This window comes from Colias philodice, chromosome 24 (genome assembly GCF_061535455.1).
Source record: "Colias philodice isolate Cphi_HAF_F1 chromosome 24, ilColPhil1 Martin Lab GWU primary, whole genome shotgun sequence".
Lineage (NCBI taxonomy): Eukaryota > Metazoa > Arthropoda > Insecta > Lepidoptera > Pieridae > Colias > Colias philodice.
In genome coordinates this window covers 954,332-980,815 of record NC_143109.1, presented here as the reverse complement: position 1 = coordinate 980,815, position 26,484 = coordinate 954,332, and the positions used below count along the sequence as shown (strand labels likewise).

The following is a 26,484-nucleotide window of genomic DNA, read 5'->3' as shown; positions in this document are numbered from 1 at the left end:
AATTTAATGTAACATTTTTTCGTTACGCGTGACATTTTTCCGTTACGTTATCTTTTTCTTGGGCTACCATTGTGCGTGATTCGACGTATTTCTGTAAAGTTGCATATAGTAAATTATTTTTTGAAAAATAAGGTCATATAAAAGAAGTTTTACTTCTTACGTGTGTACACTAGTACACGCACACATTTTTTTAAATACTTAATTATTGGATATGTTATTTATTAGTTGCTTTTCGATTTAAAATACTAACTACTTAAAAGTTGCCTATATTATGATTTGTGTAAACGTAAAAAATTTTAAGCTGCTATACAACTAGGCGTCTCAATTTACTGTCGAAATTCATATTGGATTGTGCCGGTGTCGGTACCGGTCGAATTTTCGATATATGTAAAATCATTTTTGATAATGCTAAATAGGCTTATATAGTTGACTTGCATATTTTTTTTATATGTATGCTTAATTCTGCTTCTCTATATAGCCATACTCATTACTAGGACCAAAACAAAGTATGAAGAAAATAAATTGAAATATAGTTGGTAGCTTTTTTGTGGGACCTGGGTTTATAAATGAAATAATACATATAGAGTTATTCTTTCTAATTTTATTATTACCAAAAAATGTTACACATAACTTAATAAAAAAATTAGACAAATATTTTAATAGCACTTAAACATACAATACATACATTATACGATTCGTAATCTCAAAATATATTTATTTGATTTTATACAATGATAATAACATTTGGTATTAATTCCCAATCAATGGAATTAAAAGACAAAATATACTGAGTATAATATGTTGCCTTATTCGGTTTGGATTCAATCCACAGTTTTACTCCAAGTGGATATAAATACTGTCACAATGAAATGAAACTGCAAAGCATAAAGGCTACAGCATTAGATATTGTCAAAGAATGTTTTCAAGCCAAAGAAAAAACTTAAACTTGTATATTTTGTCTAATAATCTTAGAGCAACACAGGCTAGAGTGTAAGTGAATGAGATTGGATGTAAAGATGTAATAAAAAATTGTTAAACAGCAATAAAAAAGACTAAAAATACCTATGATTAAAATGTCTATTGTCTATGCCCCACACTGTGTTGCCCTATGTAATGTACTGGCCAAGTGCAATGAAATTTTGTGTATATTATAGAAAGATTATTGTATAAAAGTTGTGCAACCTACTTACAAGCATCATGTGATTCATATAAAATACAAATATATAAAACGTTTATAAAAGCGAGCTTATCTGTTAGTTTATCAATTCCTTTATAGTTTAGTTTGAATTGTACTTGTCTGGTTAAGACTTAAATTATATGCAAGATGATAAATAAGTTCATCAGAAATTAATTTTTATGTCCAGAATATAAAAAATTGTTACTTTTTCGTTTTGTGAAATATGAATGATAGGAATTAATGTTTTAAATGAATTTTTGAAAGATGTCCTATTGCAATTTATTTTTTCTAAATTGCATCAGAATACATTAAAATAGAAAGCCCCATAAACCACATAAATTACACGAATATAATTAATCACTTATATTCTTCCACCTTAAGATGTTTAATCACTTTATTAAAACATACAATAATTTGTAACAAATATACAAATAACCACATAGATGATTTTTATATTCACAGTTAAAACAAACAGAATAAAGAATATAATATCTATAATTTAAATGTCAACTCGAGAACAGATTAGGTGGGCTTATGAGATAATAATCATCTTTTTTGTAAAATAAAAAATTATTTGCAGAAACTTATATACTATTTACTTCTTATCTAGTTTTATACAGTTTTGGCTACAGGTTTTTCGTAGTTATTTGCATATAATTCAAGTCTTAATTAATAAAAAATCATTAGACTTGTCCAGTCCAAAGTTAATACTAAATTAAACAATTTGCACCAGCAATTATAAAAATATTGACTATCATATTTTGGAAGAGTTTATTAATGGATTGTAATAAAATCATGTTGTGGGCATTAAAAATAATAAACGGAAAACATAGGACGAGAAAGAAACACAATTATTTTGAAGAAAAAAAAACTGCGTAGTTTAGAAGAAATTGGTGGTCATGGTACCAGTACATATTTTATTATATAACTATAATCCATACCAGAGGCGGCTCGCCCTAAGGAGCGCTGGTGCAGTGAACTCCCATAAATAATTATAATAAAAATCATACTCCTTAATTTAATTATTAACATTAATTATTACTATTTAAAATCAATCGTAATCTTTAAAACTAATGTTAATACCAATGAATATATCCATCATTCCATCATCACATAAACCTGTATAATACCTACTATATTATGTAACGCGCGAAGCGGTGCGCTCACGATTGCGCTCCAATGAAAAAAGATTTAGTACATTTCCTAATACGAAATCCAATAGGAGTGAAAGAGAGGGTTTTGCCAGGGCGCTGCGCGTGAAACAAAAGATTTTCTATGGAAAAGTAGCAAAATTCGGAGCGCCGCACCCGCAAACGTTGCCGGTTCGTTTTTACCGCCCGACAGGACAGCGATTGCGCGCGCGGCGCGATGTTGCCAGTTTCCACTTCTATAATATAAACAAACACTCGAGACTCGAGTCAACTTCAATGCACGCGCGCGATTCATGCAATTTTCTAATTAAAATTATAAAATACGTGTTGAAATAGCCTGTAGTTATCAGTATTACTTGTGAGTGTTAAAATGAACAATAATTATAATGTGGCGTTCATTAAAAAGTGTGATAAAACGTTACAAATTCGGCTTGAATGTAAAGCTAAGGGACCGCCACGGCCTGAACTTGATCTTACGCAAAAATGTACGACAAAAACGAAAACATATACGCGTGTGTTTAAATCTGAACAATATGTGAAAACACCGTGGTTGTGTGGTTGTGATGAAAGCAACAAACTATTTTGTTTTCCGTGTCTTTTATTTAAAGCGGGCGCGGCCGGCGGAGGTGAGAGTGCTTGGACTGAAACGGGCGTTGACGACTTAGCTCATCTTTCAATCAAGATGAAAAAACATTCACAATCTCGGTACCATTTGTTGAATGAACTGCAATTGGCGTCTATCGGACGACAAGACATTCGTAAAGCACTAGATTCCGCGTACCGAAAGTCAATACGCGAGTTCAATGACCGTGTCGATGAAAACAGACATATTTTACGAAGGTTAATAGATTGTGTCGTATTTTGTGGTGCATTTCAAATTGCTTTATGAGTCTTCGGAATCCCTGAATCCCGGAATCTATATATATATATATTTTTTTAATTAATTGTACTGATTTACACCATGTATTTTCAGTGTTTTATTTCAAGTGAACACCCATAAAATTTTGTCACGAGCCGCCTCTGATCCATACTAATATTATAAATGCGAAAGTAACTCTGTCTGTCTGTCTGTTACTCAATCACGCCTAAACTACTGAACCAATTCGCATGAAATTTGGTATGGAGATATTTTGATACCCGAGAAAGGACATAGGCTACCTTTTATTGCAAAATATGTATCATGGGCGAAGCCGGGGCGGACCACTAGTATGTTATATAACAGTGATATGTTAAATAAATAATATCAATTCTTTGGTCAGTACAGTAAGCATAAGATAAAATAAGGATTCAATGCCAACAACATAATTTTAACTTAGCCTATAATAATTATACTATATTTATGTAACATTTGAACATTTGCATATGCAATTCTATACATAAAGGCTGTCAAACAGACATACAGTATCATATAATTCAGTATACATTTTTTTCTCAAATTTCAGATTCCCTCCATCAGAAATAATATGATGGGTAGGTTTTATTTTAAATTTTCTTATAGTATTATATATTTCAATATTCTTTTAGTTTTGAGTTCAAACTCAAATTGTAACTTTTCTTCTTTCAAATAATTTATCTTTACCCATCATAATATTTAGTATGGAAACAATATTTAAATATACAGACATTTTTTATCTGTTTGACTTAGCCTTACTTTTATACACTCAACTGGCAGTAATGTTATAGCAATAAATGCCTTATAGCAATGTCAAAAGGGTTTCAAATGCAGTGAATACCACATTTTGTATGTTTGACAGAGCTAACAACATGGAACAGTCAACACATTTCGATGTATCATTTGTAATCGGGAAGCTCACCGATATTTTAATTTGTGCGAAAGCCGTCATCTTATCAAAGATGATATTATGATATTTTAGTTTTTAGAGCTAAAGGATGACTATACATTACAATATATTCGTTTTTTATGGGAAAAAACCATTTCAATTTTAACTAAAGATACTCTTAAGCCCATCTTTTGATTACCTGTGTCAAATCAAGAGTTTGAGACCTTTTGTATTTCTACCTATAAAAATAATAAACCAATACAAATTTAATTAATTATTTAATATTGCAACAAAACTAAAGGTAGATAATGTTAAATATTGGTATATAAAATACAATAAATTTATCTAAACACTTGTCATATCAGGTAAATTGTGTTCTAGCTAACTTCACCATGTGAACACTCTTAGATAATGACATTTTATTCAATATAAGCTAGACACATATAGATCACATTTTATACTGGAAAATCCACAATTTTTGACCATAGGCAATATTTCTCATGAGTTTTGCAAATTTCTAAATTCACAAATTGAAAATTTAACTGCATTTGTAAAACCACTTCTAAACCATTTGACACAAAATGCACATAATTTGAACAGCAATACTTTCTCCCTTATTTTAGCTTCATAAAGTCCAATTTAGAGTCTGAATCAACCATATCATAAAATATAAATACCTTCCCCAGTAATTCTTCCAAGCTTGAGATGTAACTTCACAATAACCACTTTTTACATCTTTGTATACCATTTTTACTGGCAAATCAATGAATTGAAACACTTGCACTAATATAAATTATAACCTTCCTTCTATGTTTCATGAGATGTAACTTCACTAATTCATAATCTTTCCCAGCTTGATGTAACTTCACTTACACTTTTGCACTTAACAGTTCACTTTGACACTAACACTATCACCGCACTACACTTTGGTCACGATTACGTTTAGCTGGCGATGTCGTCGAGGAACTCCACATAGGTGAACGGAAAGTGGCCCACTTTGCCGTTCAGCTCGCCCTCCCATTGGCCGTTGATGTTCATTTTCGTTACCTGCGAATGTATTTAGAATTTATTAAAATTTTGCAAATGAATGTTTTTTCCACACCATAATTAGATGTAGGTACTTTTGAAGTGTTTGTGACATACTACACACAAATATATACTACTTTTTGAGAAAGGATTTTATACAAAAAACATCCAGATAAAAACTCTTTGGTTGCTCTGGTCAAAATCATAGAAAATTCAAATAATATCTAGCATAAAAGTAAACATAGCATAACAAATATTCTGATGTTTTATACATTCTTATCTGTCTCACGCAAAGTAACCAACACTGCAAGCTAGGATATCTCTTTTCTCTAACAATTTAGACAAACACAAAACAAATTTCTACTCAATATTCCATCAAAAATTACTACAAAACTGTATATACCTTAAGTATATCCCCCTCCTGCAGTTTGAGAGCGGTTTTGTCGTACGCGTTCGGCACGCGCGACTGACGCACCCGCGCAAGCGCTGGCAGACTGCGCTGTGATTCAAATAATACATTTTGAAGAATATTGTCAATTTCAAAAACAGTTTAAACGAAAAGGGAAAACATCCAAAAGTTCTATAATTTCTCTTTACAACTCAACAAAATTGAAAAAATAAGAAAAAGCGCGGATAATGTCTGAGTATTAGCTGATATGAAATAGCAATTAGCACCGCTCGGTTTTGAGCCTGGCCTTGCAAAATAAATGTTTACAAATTATGACTGAATTTGTAAACATTTATTTTGCAAGCCCCAAATCACAATAAAAGGACTTTGAAAAAAAAAACGACTGAAGAAATTAAAAAAGCACATACCTGCATATTAGTGCCCTTCTGTTGGTTCTTGTTATTCGGCGGACTGGGCGGGTCGCCCAGCTGGCTGAGCGCCTCGTTCGCCGGGTACGGCACACCCGATGGGTCCAGAAGCTGTAATTATATTATTGACGTGACAACGTCTTATAAGGGTGCACTCACACACATCAGTCACCGTCACGGCACGTCACCGGACAGGATTAAAAAAAAATATGTATCAATAGTTCTAGTATGACTCTGTTCCCACACGACAGTCGCCGGCACGAAATCTATCAGTGACGTCCCCGGTCAGGCACGTCAAATAATCTTTCCATACATGTATCATACTTTTATCCCCACTCACCCGGTGCCGTCACGTCTCAGTTCAGTCAGCGTCGTGCTACCGTCAATTGCTACATGTTCTCTAGCGTGACACACGTCTAATCACTCACTAACCTGATGTATGTGTTCAATGATTCAGTCAAACCGGCGACGTGACTGACGGACAACATGACGGTGACTGGTGTTTGTGGATACGTACACAAACCGTCACCGATCAGTCATCGGTGACTTGACGGTGACTGATGTGTGTGAGTGCACCCTTATTCGATAAAGCCGGCTGCACGCATGAAAAAACAAGACTCATGCGGCGTTACCTCGCTCTGAGGCGTTCCATGTGAGGCTTGAAGTGCAAGCGAGAGCGCGGAACGAGTGACAAAGAAGCACAATCGGACGTTGTCACGTTCAACAATCGTCAGTAAACCGACTTTACAGACAACCAATTTTTTTTTATGGTATTTTACTTCAAGAGATAAATAAGCAAAAGACAGTCATGAACATGAGATCAAGTAAAAATATGCATTGCTATAGTGATACACATTATAAATATTTGCTTAAAACTTTATTTGGTTAAGGTGGATGTTCCGACCGTCCCTCCATACATTTTTGATTACCTCTAAACACTTAACACAGACACTATTTCTTTAAAACTAATCATTTTATCACTTCTCTATAATGAAATGTGTGCGCGTTCGACCTTTTTAATCAATAATTTACAATATTTACTTAGAAAAACAACAGTAAAATACCGGAAAAATTTGACACTTCTACAGTAGTGTGCGTGACTTTTGCCAAGCGAAACACGACATAAAGCACGACATCTAGCGCATAGACTATATACTTATTACAGATCTAGCGCGTCAATGTCTAAACGAAAGGCGATGTTTAGACATTGACGCGCTAGATGTCGTGCATCCGCGTTCGTTATCTTATACTGTATAATGAGCATAATTCTAATAAATCAAAGTTCTGTGTAAAAATTGAGTAATTTCATTTCCAATCGTTCAAAGAAAATAACAATAAAATAAAATAAAACTAATGACCTTAGAAACTATGTTTTTTTTTGTAAACGAATAAAATTGAAACGAATAAAACGAATGCAAATTCGGGGATTTTCTAATTATTGCTAAATAATAATTGAATTCGTTTTGAAATAGGTACTCTATAATTTTTAGTGTATAAATAGACATTTATAATGTGGTGCTCATTTTTTTTGTACTGCTAACGCTATTGTAGGTACCTATTTTCGTTGTTTTATTTCAAGTGAACACGGCCATACAATTTTGTCACGAGCCGCCTATGATTGTAGGTACTTTTGTTAGGCTCCTTCGTCGTCCGCGTCGCGTCGGCTCGAAAGTTCTTGATTTCATTGTCACGCGCTATGATTTGCGCGCGGATTTTCTTGTGTTGTGAATTTATTTTTGTATTATTATTATTTTTTATTTTTTTTTTATTTTATTGATTCAAATAAAATATTTCACTAGTATGCATTTGAGACTATATTGTATTATGTATAATTTATCGTAGGTATAGTTATTCTTATAACGCAGTTATATTTTCGGTGGGACAATTTGACCCGTGATTTTTCTGAAATATCACCACGTTGCAAATCACATCAATCATACACACGTATGACGAAAGTATAGTGGCTAACATTGACTCATCAGTTCATCACTGAAACCAGTGATAAATCAGTACCTATATCATATTGTGTTTGAATATTTTTAAACAATGATATAAGTATACAATTATTATAAATCGATAAACTATCAAAGTAATCACAAACTTGCAAACATTGGTAAAATATGCTTTAGCGAATTTTCAGACTGACACACAATTTTATTACTTAGTTTGTTTTAGCAAAGTAGGTAAGTACCTACTCCGTTTACGTCACGCGTCGGCCGTCGCGTCGTCGAAAACGGTGCACCCAGGTCCCAGAAACAAACATACCTAATTACCTAATTCAGTTACAATCCTTCTTTTGTTCCAATACGATTTTTTTCCTGATAGCTAATAGCAAAACCATATGTTACTTTGTTTTCGTAAATATGTTTTTCACCTTCCTGGTTATTTTCACATAATGAAATATAATAAAAAAATAAATAGTGTATTAGATTTGTTATTGTATCTTGTATACGAATTATTCTTACTTGTTGGTTATGAAATGTTCAAATAAGTACCTATTGAAATAATTTACTGTTACAAATCATTAGTGTTATTAGTTTTGAGTGAATAGGCATGGATCAGAAATTCAGAATATTATATGCTGCTAACTACTCAAATACTGTGTAATGTTTAATGTGTAATGTTTTGATAAAAAAAAAAAAACAATAGTGTAAGTACTAATGTAATAAAATAAAACTGCGTTTTATTGTAATCAATTTATTTTATTTATTTATTTATTTTCCAAAATTAATGATGAATAAAATAGTTTATAGACTAGAGTAGATAATTTTTGAAACAAAAAAAAAATCGCAGTCGGATGAAACCCATTAGAAAAGGAGGGGAATATGATGAAAATTAAAGGAAAAATAAATTACGGTCAATCCGAGTTCGGGAAAAGGGAGGGGGGAGCTTTTAAGAGAAAAAAATGGTTTCTCTTGATTTCCGACAAAACTACAAGTCCTACGGAAAAAAGTTCAATGGAAAAGTTGTAGATAATAAAAAGATCTACAACTTTTGTATTGACAATTTTTTCACATAACCTCAAAATTTTGGTGAAAAATTCAAAAAACCAAGTTTTTGGTTTTTTATTTTTAACTACTTCAAAATTTATTTTTTTTCTACGACATTTGGTAGAAACTTGCTTTATTATGTCCCAAATACACTGTAATTTATTTGATTGAAAATATTTATTATTTCGCCTTATTTTGAATTAATACCATAAAAACAACCTAATTTTCAATCGAAAAGTCACCCGTCAAAATATCAGCTTTTTTCGAAAACTTTGGGAGCCTTTTATTCATCAAAATCTCTACTTTTATATGGTGTAAAAAAAATAAACCTTACCATAGTAAATGTTCTCAGGAAATGCTTACAAACAGTGTCATAATTAGCTTTTACTAAATCAGGCACACTTCTCGAACTCTATATCTTCTCTTGTACGTGTACCCCAGTGTATTACGCCAACAAATATGTATAACTTTTATTTTTATAACAATCGTTCATACCGTAGCAGGTAGCGTTTTGAGTCTCACGCAACGTTGCCATTCCTTTAGTATAAACACTATGGATACCTACGCGTAGGTACGCTCGCGAATGCAAATTCGGTGATTTACTAATTATTGATAATCATTGAATTCGTTTTGAAATAGCCTGTACTTTGTAATTTTTAGTGTTATAGACATTTATAAAATGTGGTGCTCATTTTTTTTTGTAATAAATTATCCTGCTACGCTATTGTATTTTCGTTGTTTTATTTCAAGTGAACACCCATACAATTTTGTCACGAGCCGCCTCTGGCCTCTGGGTGAAATCAACCAGTCAAATGATTTTTGTTCTAATTGTATTTTGGTAGTAGTTTGTTTAGAATTTACATTACCATTGTTTAATTTTTATTTTGTATTTGCAGTAAAATAAAAAGATGAAAAACTTCATTAGGTATATTGTACGACACCTCACTCTGAATCGCGCTAGCGAAATTTTTTCGTTACAGAGCACATATACAACTTTCGGACAATCTTCATTGAGGCCGGCCGGCAAATCGAGTATGTCGAGAAACTTCACTTATTCGATGGAGGTATTCTACCTTCCTTCCTCCACAGTTGTGGGACCCCGACGTGCATTGAACACGCAGCTTTCTGATACTAGTAGCTAAAATCAAAACCACAGATATGTCCGTGATCAAAACCATAATAATATTTTTACCTATTATTTTACTAAAAGTCGAGTGCATCGAAATCGTAAATATGTTTTTCACCTTCCTGGTTTTTTTTCCATAGTAAATAGTGTTTTTGATTTGTTGTTGTATGAATAATTATTCTTACTTGTTGGTTATGAAATGTATATTGAAATAATTTACTTTTACAAATCATTAGTGATATTAGTTTTGAGTGAAAATGCTTGGATCAGCATAATATCATATTATTTTGCTACTTCAAATACATGTTTTGATAAAAAAAAAACAATAGTGTAATGTAGGTAATAAAATAAAACTGCGTTTTATTGTAGGTAATCAATTTTGACATTATTTATTTCCCAAAATTACAATAAAATAGTTTACGCCAACAAATATAACTTTTATTTTTATAACAATCCTACTTCCTACTAATGCGAAAGTTTGTGAGGATGTGTATGTGTGTGTTTCACGCAAATACTACTGAACCGATTACAATGAAATTTAGCACACATATAGAACGTAACTTGGACACATTGAATAGGTTTTATCCCGGAAACCCCACGGGAACGGGAACTATACGGGTTTTTTTTTGAAAATGCGGGCGGAAAGCTAATCGTTCATAATATAAACCGTAGCAGGTGGCGTTTTGAAGTTTTGTCTACCCATACAGAAAAATGAAAACCACAAGAGATTGCCCAAGTGACTATGGCACTTGGTATCGCAATCAAACTTATTGTGTCAAGATGAAATATAGCTCAATTTAAAGCTTGATGTTAGTACTTTTAGATATGATTATAGTTTTTATGTAAATAAGCCGCAGTTCGCGACAATAAAAATAAAACAATAGTTTTATTCAACACTTCAAAAAACTACTTAATCGAGTTTAAACTAACGATGAACGTTAAGTTTTACATTTATTACATAGGTAATATTTTAATTTACAAGACAAATGTGAAAAGTAAATCGTAATTTAAACATTATTTCAAAATAACATCGAACAATGCGTCGAACACATTCATTTGACATTTCAAATAGAAACTATGACATATGACGTTTGCAAGAGAGATAGATATAGGTATGTGTCAAAACAAAACTTTTACTTTTATTTCTATTTATTCGGTATAATTACAACTTAATAGTGATAAATATGATCATTATAAATACAAATAGGAATTAACAATATCACGAACACGTGACACAACTAGTATTTTACCGATTCCATACGTAGTCATACATGTTTCAAAAGAAAAACATTTACTTTTACTATTATTTCAATTTATCCGGTTTAATTAAGACTTAATATTGATACATATGATCATTATAAATACAAATAGGAATTAACAATATAACGAATACGTGGCACAACTAAAATTTTACCGATACCACCCGTGGTCATTCTCCTTTGTGAGTCATTTGTAACAGGATGGCGGTTCTACAGCGAAAAAAGAAAAATGATGGTCAGAACGCTGATACCGGATACCTTAAGATACTGTAATATAAAATATTACTAGATTAGATAAAATATTATAGGTAGTATCTTCACCGTGTGTGACGCGCTTTACATTCACGCCATCTAGAGTTAAATCTTTATCATTTTTGTATACGTCTGTGTGTGTAAACGACCCTGTATGCAATGACAGATGTTAAAACGCATAATTTTACCGAATTGGGTGGATTTTAAGGCAATGATATAACATATTTCAATAAAATATAATATTCAGTAACCGCCATGACTATTCCTAGGTTTGATGACTATTCCAATTACGCAAAAACTCAAATAAACTAGAAATGTAGAATTCAGCGCCATCTAGCGGGACATTGGCTGGGAACAGATCGTAGCAATCACCTTAATATAAATTCTTCTGATCTACTGTTGTTTTTGTATGTTGGTGCCAAATTGTCGAATTTAAAAATGTCCTTTAAATCAAACTGTACCAAAAGTGAAATATTTAATCTACAATCAATTTGTAATTTCACTTCTACTGTGATAAATCAATAAGAAAATGGTTGTTATTTTTAAATTTCCCTCACAATTAAATGTAAACAAAAAGTTTGGAAAATCCAAAAGTGCATGACTCATAATGCTCATTTAATTATGAAATATAAAAAATATATATCTTATATATAAAATTCTCGTGTCACAATGTTAGTCTGCATACTCCTCCGAAATGGGTGGACCGATTCTCATGAAATTTTCTGTGCATATCGGGTAAGTCTGAGAATCGGCCAACATCTATTTTTCATATGTACCACGGGCGAAGCCGGGGCGGGCCGCTAGTATATATATATATATATATATATATATATATATATATATATATATATATAGATATACAGTCTTGTAGTTTTCGTTTTTTATTAATTGCAATTAAACGACACTGAATTAATTAATCATTCGCATTCAGTGACCTACAATCGTCGATTAGAATATTTAAAAAAAAAATATAACTCAAATGATGGATTTTTTCACAAGTTATAGTGTTTTCAGGTTTCACACATGACGGACAGGAAAATTTTTTGACCTATTTCGGTGTTTTTTTCCAATTCTATTGAAGTAAATCAATTTTTAAAAAGTATGGGATTAATCTCCATTAAATTATCTCGACAATAGTATGCAAAATATCTTGATTCCGTGAACTAACACGGCTATAATAATAAGAATAGCTGCAAAAATGAGGCGAAAAAAATTTTTCGATCGTAAAGCACTCTCTGATGCTTCTCATCATGAGTCGTGCAATTAAACCCACACTCACCCTCTGAACATACGGCACGGGAATCGAACCGGTGCGTCCGTGCGCGTTCCTCGCCGTCCACCACTGCTCCTCATCGCGGTTGATCACCATCAGACGTTCACCGCGGCGGAACGGCAGGTCGTCTGCGTCCTGGAATGTCAAGTTTGTGGTTAGATATGGAAATTTATGTTCTACGGCATCTTGGACTACAAAAAAAATCTAAAATAGCAGCGATGTTTTCGTGGCCGGTTGTCGTAACTCAGGACGGACGTACACGGACTGCTGCAAGCAGTTGAAACCGACGGCTTAAAGCCGCGACCGCGCGGTGAACTATAGACATTCATTCACTGCCGTACAGGGACTGCTCGACCGTCGCGACTGCTTCAGCTGCGCCGTTTGTAGCGACATCTCGAGCAGTCAACGACCGCTCGAGCGATCCGTTTACGTCGCTCAGCCGTTAACTGCTCGAGCAGTTCGTGTACGGCCGGGCTTAGACAAAAAAATACTTAAAATTTATAAACATACACAAAATACAAACATAACTATAATGTATGAGTATAATTATTGAAGTGAAACTTCTTTATCGGGGTTGGACAAAAATTTAGTCATTAGTGTAACATTTTTTCGTTACGCGTGACATTTTTCCGTTACGCGCCATCTTTTTCTTACGCGTGATTCGACGTATACTTTCTCCAGCGGAGTAGGGATAGATATACACTCTTATTTATCTTATTTTAAAGAAAGATACAGTGCAAAATTAAACAATAATAGAGAACAAAAACAAACAACGATTTCATCACCGCAAAACGGTCCGGACAACAGCATACAGTGTAACACCACACCGGTGCAATAAAAAGAGGTGAAAATCCTACTAATATTATAAATGCGAAAGTTTGTGAGGATGTGTATGCGTGTGTTTGTTACTCTTTCACAGAAATACTACTAAGCCGATCACAATAAAATTAAGAACACATGTAGAGGGTAACTTGGATTAACACATAGGATAGGTTTTATCCCGGAAATCCCACGAGAACGGGAACTATGCGGGTTTTTCTTTGAAAACGCTGGCGAAGCCGCGGGCGGAAAGCTAGTAATATTTATAAAGTAGTTGTTATACTAATAATGTTAGCAAAATAAACCATGTTTATCCTCACCACATAATATAATTATTAATTACAAACATTAAAAATTTGTTTCAATAAAAACTAGATTAAGGTTGATGTTCCGACCGTCCCTCCATACATTTTTGATTACCTCTAAACACTTAACACAGACACTATTTCTTTAAAACTAATCATTTTATCACTTCTCTATAATGAAATGTGTGCGCGTTCGACCTTTTTAATCAATAATTTACAATATTTACTTAGAAAAACAACAGTAAAATACCGGAAAAATTTGACACTTCTACAGTAGTGTGCGTGACTTTTGCCAAGCGAAACACGACATAAAGCACGACATCTAGCGCATAGACTATATACTTATTACAGATCTAGCGCGTCAATGTCTAAACGAAAGGCGATGTTTAGACATTGACGCGCTAGATGTCGTGCATTCGCGTTCGTTATCTTATGCATAATGAGCATAATTCTAATAAATCAAAGTTCTGTGTAAAAATTGAGTAATTTCATTTCCAATCGTTCAAAGAAAATAACAATAAAATAAAATAAAACTAATGACCTTAGAAACTATGTTTTTTTTTATTTATTACTCATTATTGTTCGTCCGTCGTAGGTCTGTAAACTGTATTGTACACTGAAGGTAAATGGTACTGTAGGTACTTTAGTTCGGCGTCGTCGCTCGTCGGCTTGATATAAAATTACATTCTTGATTTCATTGACACGCGCTATGATTTGCGCGCGGAATTTCTTGTGTTGTGAATTTATTTTTGTATGCTATGCATTTTAATTGATTCAAATTGCAATGTTTCTCTAGTATGCATTTGAGACTATATTGTAAATTGTAATAATTGATCGTGGGTATAGTAATTAATTATTCTAATAACGCAATTAGTAATATATGTATTTTCGGTGGGATTCAAAACAAAAAATTGGCCCGTGATTTTTATGAAATTTCACCACATTGCAAATCACATCAATCATAGTTCATACACATGTATGACGAATCACGAAAGTGATTAGTATTGTGGCTAACATTGACTCATCAGTTCATCACTGAAACCAGTGACAAATCAGTACCTATATCATATTGTGTTTGAATATTTTTAAACAATGATATAAGTATACAATTATTATAAATCGGTAAACTATCAAAGTAATCACAAACTTGCAAACATTGGTAAAATGTCCAGTAGTTTATGAGCCTATTCATTACAATCAAACAAACAAACAAAGTTTTCCTCTTTATAATATTAGTGTAGACAAACACTATGAATACGATCACGAATGCAAATTCGGGGATTTTCTAATTATTGCTAAATAATAATTGAATTCGTTTTGAAATACTCTATAATTTTTAGTGTATAAATAGACATTTATAATGTGGTGCTCATTTTTTTTGTACTGCTAACGCTATTGTAGGTACCTATTTTCGTTGTTTTATTTCAAGTGAACACGGCCATACAATTTTGTCACGAGCCGCCTATGATTGTAGGTACTTTTGTTAGGCTCCTTCGTCGTCCGCGTCGGCTCGAAAGTTCTTGATTTCATTGTCACGCGCTATGATTTGCGCGCGGATTTTCTTGTGTTGTGAATTTATTTTTGTATTATTATTATTTTTTATTTTTTTTTTTATTTTATTGATTCAAATAAAATATTTCACTAGTATGCATTTGAGACTATATTGTATTATGTATAATTTATCGTAGGTATAGTTATTCTTATAACGCAGTTATATTTTCGGTGGGACAATTTGACCCGTGATTTTTCTGAAATATCACCACGTTGCAAATCACATCAATCATACACACGTATGACGAAAGTATAGTGGCTATAATTGACTCATCAGTTCATCACTGAAACCAGTGATAAATCAGTACATATATCATATTTTATTGTGTTTGAATATTTTTTAAACAACGATATATACAATATTATTATAAATCGGTAAACTACCAAAGTACTTCCGAATTTTCAGACAGACAAACAAGTAGTTTGAACACGCAGTTTTCTTATACTAGTAGCAAAAATCAAAACCATAATATTATGTTTCCCTACTATATTTTACTAAAAGTCGAGTGCGTCGAAATCGTAAATAATAATATGTTTTTCACCTTCCTGGTTATTTTCCCATAGTAAATAGTGTTTTAGGTTTGTTGTTGTAGGTAGGAATAATAATAATTATTCTTATATGTTGGTTATGAAATGTATATTGAAATAATTTACTTTTACAAATCATTAGTGATATAAGTTTTGAGTGAAAATGCTTGGATCAGCATAATATTATATGGTACTTCAAATACATGTTTTGATAAAAAAAACAATAGTGTAATAAAATAAAACTGCGTTTTATTGTAATCAATGTTGACAATTTTAAATTCCAAAATTATTGATCAATAAAATAGTTTACACCAACAAATATAACTTTTATTTTTATAACAATCGTTCATAATATAAACCGTAGCAGGTGGCGTTTTGAAGTTCTGTCTACTCATACAGAAAAATGGAAAGCTTGTTTTTTTTGTAAACAATTTATTACTCATGTTGTTTGGCAACTCGAAGCGTGGTCGTCCGTCGTAGGTACTTTTGTTCGGCGTCGCGTCGTCGTCCGCGTCGGCTTGATATAAAACATTCTTGATTTCATTGACACGCGCTATGATTTGCGCGCGGAATTTCTTGTGTTGTGAATTTATTTTTGTATGCTATGCATTTTAATTGAATCAAATTGCAATATTTCTCTAGTATGCATTTGAGACTATATTGTAATAATTGATCGTGGGTAGGTATAGTAATTAATTATTCTAATAACGCAATTATATTTTCGGTGGGATTCAAAACAAAAAATTGGCCCGTGATTTTTATGAAATTTCACCACATTGCAAATTATATATTATACAATTACAATTACAATTATTATAAATCGGTAAACTATCAAAGTAATTACAAACTTGCAAAATATGCTTTTCCGAAATTCCAGACAGACACACAATTTTATTAGTTTGTTTTAGCAAAGTAGGTACCTATACCTATACGCTTACGTCGCGCGTCGCGTCGTCGAAAACGGTGCGCCCAGAAACAAACATACCTAATTCAGTTACAATCCTTTTTTTGTTCCGTAATTTATTGTATTTATTCTAATACGATTTTTTTTATTCGTCGGCCAGTTCTACTAGGTATAAAAAGATAAAATTGAAATATAATTATTGTAGCGACAGCCATATTATGTTACTATGTTTTCGTAAATATGTTTTTCACCTTCCTGGTTATTTTCACATAATCTTATCTTATATATAAAAATGAATCGCAAAATGTGTTGGTAAGCGCATAACTCGAGAACGGCTGAACCGATTTCGATCATTCTTTTTTTATTATATTCCTTGAAGTACGAGGATGGTTTTTATGTAGAGAAAACGTAAATATTATGTACCACGGGCGAAGCCGGGGCGGACCGCTAGTATATCTTATATATAAAAATGAATCGCAAAATGTGTTGGTAAGCGCATAACTCGAGAACGGCTGAACCGATTTCGATAATTCTTTTTTTATTATATTCCTTGAAGTACGAGGATGGTTTTTATGTAGAGAAAACGTAAACATGTACCACGGGCGAAGCCGGGGCGGACCGCTAGTCTTTAAATATAAAAATGAATCGCAAAATGTGTTGGTAAGCGCATAACTCGAGAACGGCTGAACCGATTTCGATAATTCTTTTTTTATTATATTCCTTGAAGTACGAGGATGGTTCTTATAGCTAGAGAGCTAGTTAGTTTAGTTTTAGTGCAGTGGCAGTGTAAATGTTGTTGTTGAGGTTATGTAAATTTAACACTTTAGTTAACTACCAAGATATAAAGAAATGAGGATAGGACACAATAACTATTGGTTGAGGTATTTATAAACTCATAATATACTTTTAAAAAAATCACGTTTTAATAAATTTCTAGAATTAAATTAGAACAGCTGATTCAAAATAGCCTAAAAAATCTTAATAATAATAATTACGCTTCACAGCAAGAAGAAATGTACCATATGTACCCGCACAAAGTCGATATTGTGTTGCCTACCGTTCGACTCAATGGCTAGGGTTGTAACTACCTTTAATAATTATTACCAAACTAATAAACCGAGTGATGCGAAATAACCATAATTCTTTTAGAGTTTGATAAAATGATCAGGCAGGTATTTTCTTTAATCCTCTGAATTCTCGGTTACTAAATTGTATCGTTGAAATTATTCTTAATCGCGTAAATTTAATAAATAATCATATGGAAAACACTTTTCATTTGTTTTTTTACTTTCACGCCCAACTACTATACAATAATTACGTTGTTTCGGTATTTTGACGAGAAAACGCAGGAAACATCCGTTGTATCATTTTAGATAGATTGTATATTTTGTATCTGTAGAATTGAAATCAAAGCTATGTATATGTTGTCTCCATTCTTTTCTTATCGGATTGTTGATCCCAATGCGAATGCGTCACTTAAATTTTATAAAAGACAATTAAGAACATCAAAAATAAAGTGATACGTAAATATTTCACAGTGCAATATATTATGTAATTAATAATAATTATATATTTATGAAAAAATAATTACATCAGATTTAATAATAGCAATTGTTTTGAATGTACATAATATGAATAAATGATTACATCATAATAGTAATAATCACAATTGTTTTATTTCCCATTTGTTGCAACCCTAGCATATTTTCATGTAGCAGCAGAAGTACCTACACTGGCGGCGCGGCGGCATCGTGCGACATCAAAGGCATTGCCTTACTAGGTAAGTTTATAATGACTCATTTCTTTTATTATATAATTTACGTTTTACTTTTACAGAATCCGATTCAATGGATTATGAAGACGAGTCACACAACGCCATACGATAGTGATGATGAATGAACATTTCAATAAATGCATGCGTGTTTTTTTATGTTGTTTTGTAATTGTTAATTGTTTCTTAAATAAAGAAATAAACTAAATATTTAAATGATGATTTGTTATTTGCAACACAACTTTATATTTGAGATTCTTTACAAATGTATATTTAGTTTTGTATCATCAAATTTATAAATTTTATTCCATAGTTTTCAAAATTAAATGTAAATGACCATAAAAACATTAATAAAGTAAATCATTGATGTAAGGTCAGGGAACGTAATACATATATACATCTGACCATGTAGAAGCTAAGTCTTGTTGACTGCTGAAGTCTGTAAAGTTTTGTTGTCTGCTGAAGTCTGTACGCAATGAAAATGTCTGCCGTTTCGAAAATAAGTTTTTAAGACCCTAATAAATAAAATATATGAATGGCAGATCTGGTCAAATACTTTCAAAATTGTATTTTTTTCAGCACTTTCATAAGTGTCTGCCAGAATGTTATCCGCGTGATAATGGTCTGCCATTGTTATTTTCCGATAGTAATAATAATCTATTTTCAAATATCAAAATGGCAGACGTGGTCAAATGGTTTCAAAGTTCGCCAAAAATTTCCACCTGTCTTACCTAAGCGCGCGCCCCGTCCACCACTCTGGGCTTAGTGACTCCTCATCTCATGTATAGTAGGTATAGGGGAATCAACACACAAAAATCCAGGTCTGGTCAAATACATACAGGTAGCTTTGCGCTAGCTCTCTAGCTATTACTTCTTATGGAGAGAAAACGTAAACATGTACCACGGGCGAAGCCGGGGCGGACCGCTAGTAAATAATAAAATAATAAATAGTGTATTAGATTTGTTATTGTATCTTGTATACCTACGAATAATTATTCTTACGTCTTGTTGGGAAATGTTCAAATACCTACCTATTGAAATAATTTACTGTTACAAATCATTAGTGTTATTAGTTTTGAGTGAATAGGCATGGATCAGAAATTCAGAATATAATATGCTACTAACTACTCAAATACATACATGTTTACACAACAAACACCACTGACCTCTATAACTATAAGTTATAGAGGTCAGTGACCGTCAGTGACAAACACTATGGACAAACACTACGCTCGCGAATGCAAATTCGGTGATTTACTAATTATTGATACCTAGTCATTGAATTCGTTTTGAAATAGCCTGTACTTTGTAATTTTTAGTGTTATAGACATTTATAAAATGTGGTGCTCATTTTTTTGTAATAAATCATCCCGAACGCTATTGTATTTTCGTTGTTTTATTTCAAGTGAACACCTATACAATTTTGTCACGAGCCGCCTCTGGCCTCTGGGTGAAATAAACAAGTCAAATGATTTTTGTTCTAATTGTATTTTGGTAGTAGTTTGTTTAGAATTTACATTACCATTGTTTAATTTTTATTTTGTATTTGCAGTAAAATAAAAAGATGAAAAACTTCATTAGGTATATTGTACGACACCTCACTCTGAATCGCGCTAGCGAAATTTTTTCGTTACAGAGCACATATACAACTTTCGGACAATCTTCATTGAGGCCGGCCGGCAAATCGAGTATGTCGAGAAACTTCACTTATTCGATGGAGGTATTCTACCTTCCTTCCTCCACAGTTGTGGGACCCCGACGTGCATTGAACACGCAGCTTTCTGATACTAGTAGCTAAAATCAAAACCACAGATATGTCTGTGATCAAAACCATAATAATATTTTTACCTATTATTTTACTAAAAGTCGAGTGCATCGAAATCGTAAATATGTTTTTCACCTTCCTGGTTTTTTTTCCATAGTAAATAGTGTTTTTGATTTGTTGTTGTATGAATAATTATTCTTACTTGTTGGTTATGAAATGTATTTTGAAATAATTTACTTTTACAAATCATTAGTGATATTAGTTTTGAGTGAAAATGCTTGGATCAGCATAATATCATATTTGCTACTTCAAATACATGTTTTGATAAAAAAAAAACAATAGTGTAATGTAGGTAATAAAATAAAACTGCGTTTTATTGTAGGTAATCAATTTTGACATTATTTATTTCCCAAAATTACAATAAAATAGTTTACGCCAACAAATATAACTTTTATTTTTATAACAATCCTACTTCCTACTAATGCGAAAGTTCATACATGTTTCAAAAGAAAAACTTTTACTTTTACTATTATTTCAATTTATCCGGTTTAATTAAGACTTAATATTGATACATATGATCATTATAAATACAAATAGGAATTAACAATATAACGAATACGTGGCACAACTAAAATTTTACCGATACCACCCGTGGTCATTCTCCTTTGTGGGTCATTTGTAACAGGATGGCGGTTCTACAGCGAAAAAAGAAAAATGATGGTCAGAACGCTGATACCGGATACCTTAAGATACTGTAATATAAAATATTACTAGATTAGATAAAATATTATAGGTAGTATCTTCACCGTGTGTGACGCGCTTTACATTCACGCCATCTAGAGTTAAATCTTTATCATTTTTGTATACGTCTGTGTGTGTAAACGACCCTGTATGCAATGACAGATGTTAAAACGCATAATTTTACCGAATTGGGTGGATTTTAAGGCAATGATATAACATATTTCAATAAAATATAATATTCAGTAACCGCCATGACTATTCCTAGGTTTGATGACTATTCCAATTACGCAAAAACTCAAATAAACTAGAAATGTAGAATTCAGCGCCATCTAGCGGGATATTGGCTGGGAACAGATCGTTGCAATCACCTTAAATATTTCAAAAACATGCATGTCTTGAACTATTTTGATGGTGTTAATGTGAATCTGTCAGACAGCTATTAAAACGCTTTTTTGTTTATAAACCGCTGCACTATTATCATGCTAGACTAAACATTCTTTAATTCTTTGTGATTGTGAAAATTCCCGGAATTTTGAATCAATTTAAAAATACATGTTCTTAATTATGTTTTTTAAATTAATTCTAATTAGGTCAAATACTAAATAGCAAAGTTTTGTAGTAGGTTGTAGATGTTTTAGTAATGAGAAAAATCATTTAATAATACAGTTCTAAATTGTCTTGTTTAAGTATAAAGTTAACAAAACAAATACTAAATTCTATTGATATCAACATTTATTTTTATTTTTCTATATAAACTTACGACTAACTCCTAACCTTTACCCATAACGCACGTCAAGCATTCGTGAAGAAGCTATTATTTTAATTACTGTGGTTTAGAGATCAGAAATTCTAATAAAAAAATACGTTGCCTTTTTAGTCGTGAAAATAAATCCGAAAATAGGAGATTCAATAGGAAATTCCAGCTTCTAGCGTTTTACAACTTACAAAAAACAAGTTTATTTAAAGCATTGACAAAATAGCGTGGTTGTGAATAAAAATCCATTATTCATACGCCCTACAAACGTCTGCTATTTTTACACGCGAGAAATTATAACATTATCCATCAACTGCTTACTCATAGCCCAGTGCCACATTTTCTATTTACGCGTATTTATAGAAAATATTCGCTTCCGTTAGATAGCGGGTTGCTATCTTCTAGCTTTGATCTATTAAAGTTATATTAACTGACCATCCCTAAGCTGTTTGTCTGTTATGCTGTCAAGCGGAAATTGTTGTATCGATTTTGATGAATTTAAATTTGAAATTCTCAAAGAAGGATGGGATATACATTTTTTTCAAATACCAAGAACTAGCAGGTAAAATATAAATTGGCCTTGTTGCATGAAAGGCTTGTACAATATAAAGGTTTGTATACATTCATTTAAAATAAAACCATATATAAAAATGAATCGCAAAATGTGTTGGTAAGCGCATAACTCGAGAACGGCTGAACCGATTTCGATAATTCTTTTTTTATTATATTCCTTGAAGTACGAGGATAGTTCTTATGTAGAGAAAACGTAAATATTATGTACCACGGGCGAAGCCGGGGCGGACCGCTAGTTTAAAATAAAACCAAGTGTAGCACTTCTTTAAACTCAACTAAAAATACTTTAAATCAATATGAATTAAAATAATTACAAAATAACATCCCTTGAAACTATACTAGAATGCTAAACTATACTATATATCCTACCAAACAAAAATTTAAATGAATTGATGGCCTGGGAACTGGGAATGAAGTGGGAACATTTGCAACAAATATAAGCTACTATAGTGTCTAAATAAAAATTATTATATCAGCCAAACAAGATACATATTCTAAAACTAATGAATTACTTACACTGCCATCAAAATCAAACTTCGCCAACACGACCTCCAACACATGATGGGGCTGCGCTGGCGGCGGGGCAGCCGCTTGCGCGTTCGCCTGGGGCAAAGGCCTAACCAGGGGCGTAGTGTCCAAGTAGTGCAATCTATAGAACGCTAACAATGCTGGCATGTCTGCGAACAGCTGGTTTCCGATACGGAACCGCGTGGCTCCGTCCGCTGATACTACACGATTTATTATGTAGTGGGACACACGGTCGTCTTCCCTGTAAAGTAATTAATATAGCTTAAGCTCAAGAAACTATTGTCACTGATCCTTAATAAGCATACAAAGTTTGAAGTTGAAAGTTGTGTTTCCTTTGGTATGATATTGTGTTGATGCTTTTATTGTTTTAATAGTTGATATTTTGGAGATCGTTTTCATAATTAATCAGCTCACTTTTGTTTTCATTACAGAGACATAGGACTCTTGTGAGTCTGTGGGTTCCCTGATGTATAAGTTGGCAAACACAGTTCTTGTGTGTTTAACATGACACATCACATCACATCATATTACAATCCAAAATGACTCAGATTTTGAGTACCGTAAATGAAAAATTGTTGATTGGAACTAAATGAACTTTGGAATAGAAATAGCATAACAAGTAATTATCTCAAATGTGTAACATGGCTGTTAAGGAGGAATCATTCATATCATTCAGCAAGTTACAAATGTATATAAATTAAGATATAAAAATTATTTATTTATTTATTTATTCAAAAAACACACACTAACATTACGGCCCCAAATAAAGGAATTATATTCCAACTGGCTTCTACTAGAGTATTGTATAAATTAATAATAGCTCTAATATTCGAATTATAATTTACCTGACACATAATACATAGTCTCCGTGTATAGTCTTCGAGTCTCTGACGAGAAACACTCCACTCTCAGTCTCATTGAGCAACAGCTTTGTTGCTTCCGCTCTCGACAGTCCGCCGAAATACCAGCTGTAAACACAAAACGTTGTATTAATTTTTTATTTTGTTGTATTATTATTATTTTTTTACTTTTTATTAAAAGTTAAAATTGTAGCCTTACTCCATGACGTGACGGTATTGCCATGAAGCAACCTTGAAATGATACTTTCAACACGTCTAAAGAAGTTTCACTTCAAAAAAATTGCAAATGTCCTAAACGTAACAATTTTCCTTTATCAATTGCTTCACTGTTATAAATACACAGATTAGTTGAAAATCTAATTAATCTATCTTTATAGCATCAGGAAGTTAAACTAATGCATATTTTTATGTTCTAATAATCTATTGTCACAAGCAACAAGGAAACAATGTATCTATACATTATTTTAATGTTTAAGTTACTCTTTAATATTGAAATATAATAGATTGTGTTTGTGGAATCCTTTATGTACAAAAATTCAATGTGTTTTTGTATTGGTTTTCCCAGAGCCATTACATAGTTTAAAATTTTTGCTAGTCATGGTGCATGAAATTCCCTTATATTGATTGTTACTGGTTGTTTAAATTTTGCTTTGCGTTTAATCCTTTTTCTCTAATGTTTGATTCATTTTCGAAATTTTATGTTATCTACAATGTTTAATAGACATTATAGTTATTTTGAGTATATTACTTTTAAATGTATAATTGTATATGTGTGTTAAATAATTATTTTTTCTTGGTGTAATAGGTATATAAAACTATATTTATTCACTTAACTTCACTTTAATAAAAGAAAAAGCATCAACAACTATTCAAACCTATACAAATTTTGAATAAAATTAATTCAAATTCAAAGAAAAGCCGGGGTCTGAATCAAATTCTTCAACATGTTAAATTCATTTACATGACATAAAACATAATAAGAACATTAAAACAAACACATAAAGTATAGTTAATAGATTTTTGTTTATGTTCCTGGCAGTTAACCTGTCCGAAACTGGAGCAGTCATAAAATTTCTTGAAATTGTTCTAAAACAAGCTTTTGACATGTTTTACTTATTTGCCGTCTGATTTTAATACATAATGTAACAACAAATTTACTAATTCATTTTTATTTTTATGAGTTTTTGAAATTAAAATAAATTAGTTTGCTCGTTGCTTTACTTTTAAAGCTGAAAAAAAGCTGTAAAATTATGCTTTCAGAATGGAAGTCAGAATGAATTTAGAGATGAGATTATAATTTTAAAAGACTACGAAAACATGCTTAAACTCATAAAATACCCTCGCTCATTAATATATTGTACTAGCGGTCCGCCCCGGCTTCGCCCGTGGTACATAATATTTACGTTTTCTCTACATAAGAACCATCCTCGTACTTCAAGGAATATAATAAAAAAAGAATTATCGAAATCGGTTCAGCCGTTCTCGAGTTATGCGCTTACCAACACATTTTGCGATTCATTTTTATATATAAGATTTGTCACTCATTCTTGATAAATGTACAAAGTTTGAATTAAATCTATTTCTTTAAAGTTAATTAAATGAGTCTTAACGAGTAAGTTACATACAAACATACAGATGAAGCCATTGTAAGTATGTAAATAAGTTATAACTTTCTATATTCTATGAATAATATATTTATGCAACATTTTCTTAATGAGCATTTCATGGAAATTTAAATTGATAAAGATGCAATTGATAATGTATCTCATTGCAGGTAGTTTATCTGTGTTACTCCTAATATAAATAGATTTCATTTAATTTTACTTGGTTCATTCGAAATCGCGATTAAAACTATGCCATGATAATTTAGTGTAGATTTTGTTTGTTAATTTTGTTTTCCCATTTAGGCGAATAACTAAATATTACCTGGACATGTCATTTTGGTCGAACGAGACCCCTATAGTAGGGTTCGCCATCCTAGAGTCTGATAAGTCACAGGCACCAATTAGCATTCATCGGAATCTCATCGCTGCCGGAAGTCAGCCGCTGATTACAGCACACTTATCAATCTCCGCCGACACATGCACTTCCCCCAGACCCAACCAGCAACGTTCCCGTTATATTAACACCAAGAAAACAACACTTATATCACTACATTAAGAGGAAATCACAATTTGTTGACATCTATCTTCTAGTAGTGTCATCAGATCACCAAGTTATATTGACATCAAAACACATGTTTCCGTATTTTCTGCGCGCTGCTGAAGCGTCGCCGGTCACGCGCATACCTTTCCAACTAACTTCTAATGAGATAAATGGAATAAATCTAATAATAGATTGAATTTATAAATAATATTTCATAGGCCACACACGCGCCACACAACTTTTGGGCGACGGGGCGTAGACAAATTAGAAGTTTTTTCTTATTTTGACGCATTTTGTTCTGTAGTTTTGTGTAATCTTTGGTTAAAGTTGTCTATGGAATATATTATGAAAATCATTCATGAAAATCAGCAATAAAATATTATAAACAG

The 26,484-nt window shown here is 32.2% G+C and overlaps 1 protein-coding gene across 1 annotated transcript; it reads right to left on the bottom strand.

Moving 5' to 3' along the window:
• Window positions 1–4,286: 4,286 nt before the first annotated feature.
• On the bottom strand, window positions 4,287–26,354 carry Crk (Crk proto-oncogene, adaptor protein). The gene is made up of 7 exons (XM_089710434.1): window positions 25,877–26,354; window positions 23,936–24,058; window positions 23,079–23,331; window positions 12,858–12,986; window positions 5,952–6,062; window positions 5,539–5,634; window positions 4,287–5,156 (listed from the first exon to the last, which is right to left on the bottom strand). Exons 1-7 carry the CDS (start codon window positions 25,960–25,962, stop codon window positions 5,052–5,054), a joined length of 903 nt encoding a protein of 300 aa, XP_089566560.1. The 5' UTR covers window positions 25,963–26,354; the 3' UTR covers window positions 4,287–5,051.
• Window positions 26,355–26,484: the final 130 nt, after the last annotated feature.